This window comes from Gossypium hirsutum, chromosome D12 (assembly GCF_007990345.1).
Source record: "Gossypium hirsutum isolate 1008001.06 chromosome D12, Gossypium_hirsutum_v2.1, whole genome shotgun sequence".
Taxonomy (NCBI): Eukaryota; Viridiplantae; Streptophyta; class Magnoliopsida; order Malvales; family Malvaceae; genus Gossypium; species Gossypium hirsutum.
Window position 1 is genome coordinate 47,715,063 of NC_053448.1, and position 9,431 is coordinate 47,724,493.

At 35.3% G+C, this 9,431-nt stretch overlaps 1 protein-coding gene across 1 annotated transcript; it reads left to right on the plus strand.

Annotated features, from left to right (window-relative positions):
* The first annotated feature begins 7,131 nt into the window (after positions 1–7,131).
* LOC107946250 (vignain) lies at positions 7,132–9,071 on the plus strand. The gene is made up of 4 exons (XM_016880497.2): positions 7,132–7,792; positions 8,036–8,268; positions 8,354–8,494; positions 8,634–9,071. The coding sequence occupies exons 1-4, from the start codon at positions 7,330–7,332 to the stop codon at positions 8,901–8,903; spliced, it is 1,107 nt and encodes a 368-aa protein (XP_016735986.1). The 5' UTR covers positions 7,132–7,329; the 3' UTR covers positions 8,904–9,071.
* The last annotated feature ends 360 nt before the right edge of the window (positions 9,072–9,431 follow it).

Below are 9,431 nucleotides of genomic sequence, written 5' to 3' on the forward strand. Positions count from 1 at the left end.
GACTCCCCTGTTTTGAGTTTAGAAAATCATTAAAAATTGTAAAAAAATGGTTAAGAGTTCTAGTTTATATGTCTAGATTCCTTATTGAGTCTATTTTCTGTAGAAACAAGTAATAACTTTATATGAAAATCTTACAGTGAGAAAAATTATTTTTAGTGGCAAGAGGTCAGAACAGTCAGGTGGTGAAACATGGGAGACTTTAACTAATAAAATGTACTAATTGGCTAAACTAAAAATTTTGAAAATTTTATGGTAGGAAGATATATGAGTCTAGTTTCAGGTAAAATTTACGGAATTAAATTTCGAGTCCCTTAGCTCGAGTTATAATTAATTTAGTAACTGCTGCGCGATTGGACAGACTTGCTGTAAATAGCGAAATTAATTTTCAAACCAAGTTTTTATGCTCCGAATTAGTAAGATAAGTTAAGTAATGCCTCGTGCTCGACTCCGGCAACGGTCATACACATCAAGGAAGAAAGCCCCTCATTGCAAATCAGGAACAAATATAGGATTAACGGATCCCCTTTAACGAAGTCCCCTTCTCGGGGAAAACTTATTACCCACTTCTCCATTTATGATTAAAGAATAGGAAACAGTACTTACGTATTTATAATTAAAGTCCACCCAACCTTCTGCAAAACCCATCGTCAAAAGTATCTGTTTCAAGAAACCTCATCCCACCCTATTATAAGCTTCGCTTATATCTAACTTGAGTGCGAACTGGCCCTTTTTCCTATATCTTTCCCTCTTAAGAACCTTAAGAATTTCATAAGCAAGCAGAACATTATTTGTGATTAATCTACCAAGGACAAAAGAGCCTTGTGCTTCATTAATACACCAATTAAGCACCTTTTGAAATCGGTTAACCACAACTTTGGAGATAATCTTATACAAAACTAAGTATAAACTAATGGGGCGAAAATACTTCATACTATTCGGGTTTGAATTCTTTAGAATCAAAACAATGTGAGTACAACTAATATCATCTAAAAACATACCTCCATTGAACACCTTGAGGCAAAAAGTTCCCACATCATATCCCACTATGTGCCAATAAGTTTAAAAAAATAGCGTAGGAAAACCATTAGGACTAGGAGCTTTCATAGACGCCATTGTCTTAACAGCATTTAAGATCTCATCCCTCTCATAACGGGCTATGAGGCATTGATTCATCTCCTCCATTATACATCTATTCACCCCTTCCAAAATATGTTCCACATTGCTCGAACCCTGAGATGTAAATAAATTCATAAAATAATTCCTTGCAATATTTCTAACCTCTCATTCATTGCTCGTGAATTTCCCATCACCTCTATCCAAACTTTTCACATTATTCATATGTTTTTTTTGTCACATAGCGATGGAAAAAACTCGTATTTCAGTCACCTTTTTGGAGCCAATTAACATGCACCCTTTGTTCCCAATACAACAATTTCCAACTCTAATTTAAATCAATTCTACTATTCAACAATTTCAGAATGCTATCATCTCAATCCCCCATGGTAAGCTCATCTATTCTCTTTGTCAAATAACCCTCCTATCCCCCTTCTCACTTCGAAGCCTAGTCGCCCACCTCTTCAACCCAAAACCCACCCTCTTAAGGCGTTGAGGCATCGTCCTACTACTACCTTCCCAAAGCCTATGAACCTCATCATTACATGACTTTTCAAGCGTCTAGGAAGCCTCAAAGTGGAAGCCAAAACATTTAAAACACCTCTCATCCTTATCCGTTTGAATCAACAGTGGACAATGGTAAAAAAAATGAGGCAAATGTCGCACAACAAAATTTGGGAAAATTTCCGACCATATCGGATTTGCAACGCCTCTATCCAATACTTCCCTAATATTATCATGCTCAAAATTTCCCTTTTCCCAAGTAAACCATGACCCTTCAAAACCCAGGTCCTCCAAATGACAATCCCAAAGAACCTTCTGAAATTCGTCCATCCTCCTTTCATCTCATTTAGCCCCCATTTTCTTCTCAAAAGAATAGAGTATCTCATTAAAATCTCCACAAACCAACCACGAAAAATTTGATCCTGCCCCAGAAAGCAAAGAAAGCACCAAGAATCATGACGATATCTCAAATCTAGCGAACCATAAAAGTCAGTCAATCTCTAATGTACTTCATCTTCAGGTCCTTTTAAAACCACGCCCATATAATTGCTAGAATAACTTCTCAGAGAAACAATAACATCAGATTTCCATAATAAACTCAAACTACCATCATACCATCTACTGCCACGTCAATGCCGTTTAGAAAGCCACCCCTCCAACGCGTCTTTTCCATTCTTATTGAGTCTAATTTTGTCTCCATAAAGAAGACAACATGGGGATTGTGAAGCTTTAACTCATGTTGCAGCCTCCCTATTGCTCGTGGGCTCCCTAACCCACGAACATTCAAACTCATTATTTTTATTGTTGTCGGCCGATCTGCCCTTTAGTGGTCGTCGATAAAGTTTTTTGGTAAGCGAGATAACCCTCACCCTCTTTCTCTTCAAAATCTAAGGTTTCAAAAACTTTTTCAGGGAAAACATTCTTCCTTTGCCTCTTCTTTCCGTCTATTGCTCCAATCTAAATTTCCCCTAAATCATGAATCATTGAATCTTTTGCCCGAACCTCTTCTAAATCCCCTCCACTCCCAAAACACATATTAGTTTTACCATCCAAATTCACCCTTAGGACCCTATTCATATTGTTGAACATTTCCAAGTCTGAAGCCTGAACTTGGCTATTTCTAAGCCATATGCTCTCCTCTACAATTGCCCTCCTTAGTGGTTGAGCCCTTAAAGATATATCCCACTCCAACTCCAATCCTTCACCATCCATACGCAATCTGATCGTACAAAAACTATCAATATGACCTAGACAGACACAAAGGAAACAAAATAGAGTAAGTTTTTCATATTTAAATCGAGCATAAGAGAAACAATTTGGGGAAACTTGAAACTTCTTCCTTATTCGTAAAGGGGAGCAAACATCAATAATAACTCTTATATGCATAAAACACTAGGTACCCCTTCTTAATTGATTACAATCATATTTAACGAATTTTCTAATAAAGTCTCCCAACTACTTAGCCACCTCCTTAGAATAAAATCCAGGGGGCAAATCATGCACTTGAGCCCAAAAAAGTACATAGAAGTACATAGAATAATGGAACTATCATCGGGTCCTCCATATCCTGCAACTTATGAAAAATTAACAAATGATTATTAAAGGTCCAAGGAGCCCATTTAATCACTCTTTCTATATCAACCCTATTAAATATGAAATAAAAAATGCTTAGCCCCCAGATTTGAAATTTCGATACCCCTTAAAGGATGCCACAAATTCGCAAGCATATTACACATGGTTTGAAACTGAACCACACTTGCCGTAAGAAAAGATCCAACCAAACAACAATCATACAACCTATTCGTTCCCCCTGACAACCCCCCAAATTGCATGACTTCCTCCTCCTTTCCATTAGAGATACGTAACTTAGCCATTTGACCCTCAATTACTGTTATGTCAAAACAACCAACAGAACACCAAAAAACACTCCCAACAGTAAAATCAGAAAAAAAACCACCCAGATCTGTTTTATTAAATGAAACAGGATCTAATCCACACACTCAAGTCAAGTGAAACTTTCAAAGAAAAAATCCTAAAAGACCCCAAAGAAAAAACTAGAAAAACATGCTATGATGAGAGCAGACAAAAACGTGCTAGATAGCAGAATCTATTGAATTATTATGTAATTGCTTGTAATTACATAAATATGCAATGTTTGGATAACCATTGTAATTGGTAGGCCTCACTAAATTGGATGTAATTAGAGCACCCCAATTACACATTTTAATTCTTAAGGGAGGATGACCATTGGAATAATTACGCAAGTAATTACACTCAAATCCAATTTTAAAAAATTATTTTTATACAATTTATAGAAATTATATTATAAGATAATATACTTATAGATAATATACTTATTCATAAAGATAATATACTTATAGAAATTATTTTTATACAATTTATACAATTCTTAAAGATAATATACTTATTCATAAAAAAATATTATAGTTTTTTTTTATCATAACTTATTTATAAAAAATAGCTTTCTAAAGTGATGGAAAAATTATGTTATTTATTAGAAGTGTTATGAAAGTTTTGGACAATTTATAAAACTTTTTATATATATAAAGGTTGTATATTATAATTTTATATTATTTTTACTTAATTTATGTATTATAAAAAAAGATATAATTTAGCAGAAGTGTTTTTTCAAATTAAGTTTATACAAGTTTCTATAATTAAAGTTGCGAACTATTTAGATTGTAAACTAAAATATTATAAAACCAATTCTAATTATACAAAATTATTATATTATTTGAGACAATAGTACTAAATACAAATATAACAAACAACTTACAAACTAACTTCAACCTTTTTACTTTGAGACTAACATAGTTGGAATGTAGAGCTGGGAGTAACTAATGTAGAAACAGGTAAGTCATATGGCTAAAATAGCAGCAAACTTTAAACTGACATATAACTGGCCTTAAGTTTCTATATTTATGTATCTTAATTTACATATTTACCAAAAAAAATACAAAAACACTTGAAGTTATATAAATCCAAAAAGTAAAATACGGTGTGGCTTTAGTGAGTCAGACGTCTGAGATGGATGGACGACTAGAAATGCAGTGTGTGTGTGAAATGGGGGTGAAAATAAGATAAAAGCCCATTATAAGATTCATTGGGGGATTTTGGAGTTTGAAAGTTGGATCAATCAATCGGCTCCTCTACAGATCAACCTTTCTCTGCAACCTCAAACTAAGAAAACAGCAAAAATGGTGAAAGTAGCCTCTTACTTCGCTATGGCATTCGGCGCCTTTATCTTCTGGCAAACCATGGATAAAGTCCACGTCTGGATCGCCCTCCACCAAGACGAGAAGGTCCTCTAAACCCCTCTTTCTCTCTCACTTCTAGTTTTATATTTTTGATGAATATCTTTCTTATTTTGTTATTTGCTAATTGATTACAGACTTATGAAAACCCTAGATTATTTAATTATAATTTCTTCTTTTAATTTTTTTTTTGAATAATTGTTTCGTTTGCAGAAAGAGAGATTGGAGAGAGAAGCGGAGATCAGGAGAATGAGGGAAGAGTTGCTTCAGCAAGCCAAGCAGAACGATCGTCTCCCCTAAATTCTGCGTTCAATTCCCTCTTCTACTTGTTGCTGCTGTCGTCTTTTTATTTTATTTTATTTTATTTATTTATATTTCCTGGATTCATTTGAATTTAGACTTCATGGAATTGTGATCGAAGACCATAATATTGGCTTTGATGAGCTGGATAACCCCATGATATGTCATGGACGAATTGTTGTTTCTTTCTGCTTTATAAATTGCCATCTTTATCTATTTGAATTTTGAAATTGATGGAAAATTTCTGTTCGTTTTGTATTTATGTATGTTTGCGTCTTTCTCATGTTCATTGTCATCATGAAGGCCAACGTTTGGAATTGGGGAATTGCATTATGTTGAATATTGAGTTCATGTTTGGGGAATTGGATTATGTTGATTATGATTTTCAGATGAGGGCTAAATGGTTTAGTCGAAAAGAATAGTAGTAAAAGTACACTATTTGTGGATAGAAATGTATACCTTACTTGCTGATATTGATGATGTGCACCATCTTCCTCCTTAACATCATCTGTTAGTCCTTACCTAAAACTAAGTAAAAGTCGTTTCTTTTGGTTTCCTGTTCTTTTCCATCCTCAAGCAAGCTGCATTTGACTTTTTAAATTTACAACATTCTATAAAGGAAAACGTTACTTTATTTGGTATAGTGAGCAGCCTTTTTTCCTTTTGTTATGAAGTGTATGTATAAAAGGCTTACCGGCTACTCTTTCAAGTCTATCAAGAAGAGACATCGTGATCTTTTTGCATTAGTATTATCATACCTATTTGCCATCAAGGCTCCAACAATCCTGCCCATTTATGATAGAACAATCATTTTTCTTGAAGTATCAATGTTTGACGCATATTGAAACGCAAGTGTGGAGATATGACTCTCTAAACAGGCAGAAAAACTTCTAAAAGAAAGTTTTAAGCATCTATGTTAGGCATATGCCTTATGGGACACCTAAACTTGAGTATGGGTAACAGATTTGGCTGATATGAGGTTACCATCAAGTCCTTGGACATATAGCTCTTCTCGTAATGAATGATTTATGGTTTCTTACCATATTTTAAACGCTAGAATGTCATCGAACTGTATTCAAATATTATCTGAAAAGGCCAGATTCATTCTATCTCAAGGCCGACCTTTAGCCAAGCTTCCCTAAGGTGGCGTCTGAGATTGCATAGGATATTTAGTTTAGTGGACTTGATATTATGCTAATGGTGATGAATGCATGGACTCAGCAACCAGCGTAGCATGCTGGTGCTGACGCTGCTGAGGACCTGCCAAATTCGAAAATTTGTTCAAGCATTTCGTATCATGAACTATCACAGACTGCTGCTGCATGTCTTCCACATTATTGTGCATATGTGTCTTTTAGTCATTGCTAGATGGATGCCATTCAGCCAGTGATTGTTTTTTATTTGTATGTTATACCAATGAAAGTCTTTGATTTGGAGTTAGCCAGCTCGAATGGTTCGTTTCTCACACGATCTTTCTTTTTTCCTCTCTAAACCATATATGCTTATTTTGCTACTGGGCTCAATTGAAACGAGGCAGATATGAAAACGGAGTGGCAACTTGAAGCTTGAAAGTATGTTATTTTATCTTCGTGCTGAGAAGGAAAAGATGTCTCACCCATATTTCGTGCATATCAGTTTTTTCTACCCTTTGTTGCTGTCCAAATGCTAAATATGTGTACCATATGCATATGCAACGCGTAAAAACATTAGATCTTCGGAAGAAAAGACATGCAGTATTTAATCACTGTGTTTCTCCAGGATCTGCAAGAAATCGTATTCTACAGCCTTGGCAACTGAAAAGTACATAATCAACTTGTCTCCTACGATCAAGTTAAACAAAGGCAGCGTGGGTTAGCATGTCGATTGTTGGTATGTGCAACCAAACTGTAACAAATGGCCACTTTAAATAGGTGTAAAGTTGTATTCTCCAGAAAGAGCACGCCCTTTTATGCCTTGATTTCTGGTTAAAGCCTTGTAAGGTTAAGATGCCAACACCTTATCTTTATCATCATAAAAGGATGCTTGCATCGCTAGTTAATTGAAGGATATCACTCTCTGACGATAGCCAAACATCATATATTGACTTTTTTTTCCTTAAATACTCCTGTTGAGGATTCCACTTACAAAATCTGCATCTATGGTATTGAAGTCTATGGATATGGATATACGGAAGTTGATCTTGGTTTTGTTTTTGTTGGCTCTAGTTTTTGGTGTTGCTGAGAGTTTTGATTACTATGAGAGCGACCTGGCCTCAGAGGAGAGCCTGTGGGACTTGTATGAGAGATGGAGGAGCCAACATACAGTCTCCCGTGACCTGGAGGAGAAGCAAAAGCGTTTCAATGTGTTCAAGGAGAATCTTAAACATATCCACAAGGTGAACCAGATGGATAAGCCTTACAAGTTGAAACTGAACAAGTATGCTGATATGACCAACCATGAGTTCATGAGTACAAGGAGCTCAAAGGTTAGCCATTACCGGATGCTCCATGGTCCAAGGCAGATGACTGATTTCAGACATGATAAAACTGACAACCTACCTCCTTCCATTGATTGGAGGACGAAAGGAGCAGTGACTGGTATCAAGGACCAAGGCAAATGTGGTAAGGATTCGTATCTTTTGAAGTTTTCTACCAGCAGTCATGTGTTACTAGATTCTACAGTATTTACAAATCAACATAACTGTTATAATTCCAGAACAAGTTAGCATTCACCATCAGGAATATCTTTAAAGCTTCCAAGAATTTCAGATAGTATCATTGAAACTTTATGACTTCTAGTAACAAAGTATTAAAAAACTTCGGTATGTTGCTTTGGAGTTACTCAAAAATAATTTGATGTCACAGGTAGCTGCTGGGCATTTTCAACTGTCGTTGCAGTGGAGGGTATAAACAAAATAAAAACAGGGGAGCTTGTGACTTTATCCGAACAAGAGCTGGTTGATTGTGATAAGGAGAACCAAGGTTGTGAGGGAGGATTGATGGAACAAGCATTTCAGTTCATCAAGCAAAGTGATGGAATAACAACTGAGAATTATTATCCCTACAGAGCCAAAGATGAGTCTTGTGACTCATCCAAGGTAGCAAAACACATCTTCCTTAATTTTGATTTTATGCAAAAACGGTGAAATGAAAATGCTATCACTGTTCTTTTTTTCTCTGCAGTTGAATGGTCCTGTAGTGATCATTGATGGCTATGAAATGGTTCCCGAAAAGGATGAAAAAGCTCTAATGAAAGCTGTTGCAAACCAACCTGTGTCTATTGCTATAGATGCTGGTGGTACGGATTTCCAGTTCTACTCGGAGGTAACTAAAGTTTTCAAACCTTGCAGTTAGTAACTTTTTAGGCCTGCATCACGAAAACGCAAAAACATAAGCTTAGGCATTGAAAATGCCTGATAATAAGCAATTATTAGAGTCCCCATAACTACAAAACTTGTTGCAGGGAGTTTTCATTGGAGACTGCGGCACCGAGCCGAACCATGGTGTTGCAGTGGTAGGATACGGAGCAACCTTAGATGGGACAAAGTACTGGATAGTAAAGAACTCGTGGGGCGAAGACTGGGGAGAGAAGGGCTACATACGAATGAAACGAGACGTTGATGCAGAAGAAGGGCTTTGTGGTTTAACCTTAGAAGCGTCTTACCCTGTGAAGTTGCAGTCTAACAACAATAGAAAAAGTTCCCCCAGATCCAAGGCCAAGGATGAACTGTAATTCAGATCAATCCTTTTCTGGGTCGAGTTTGTGAGCCAAAGTTTTATGATAGTAGCCTAAAAATGTCTCGCAAGTTAGGTGTTTCTGCCATAACTTATGTTCAATACGTATGTGTGGTTTATCGTGAAATGCTTTGGAATGAAAATAAAACCGGTTAGATGCTTCAAACTTGATAAGCTAAAATTGAAACATTCTTAAAATTTTAAAACCTTAATTTTTATTTAAGATGTAAATATTCTTGTGATTGTGACCAAATCTGGTAATTTATTTATTTTATTATATATACATTTTTAAAAAAAATAGCATTTGATTTATGTCTTTAATATTTAATTAGTTTTTTAAATGTTGTAATTTTAATTGCAATAATTAACATAAAATAGTATTTCTTATTTGAATTATTGAATATAATTAAAAGATATTGACTTATCAATTCAAATATTATAATAGAAATTCTTTAAATAATAAAAGAACATTTTTAATATTTCAACTTACAATATAGTTTTACGTGATTAACGCAATGTAATATTA

Excerpts from the sequence above, each read along its gene's own strand:
- LOC107946250 (XM_016880497.2), top strand. The coding sequence starts at position 7,330 with ATGGTATTGAAGTCTATGGATATGGATATACGGAAGTTGATCTTGGTT. Across the intron at positions 8,269-8,353 it reads AGTCTTGTGACTCATCCAAG|TTGAATGGTCCTGTAGTGAT; the intron begins GTAGCAAAACAC and ends TTTTCTCTGCAG. Across the intron at positions 8,495-8,633 it reads ATTTCCAGTTCTACTCGGAG|GGAGTTTTCATTGGAGACTG; the intron begins GTAACTAAAGTT and ends AACTTGTTGCAG.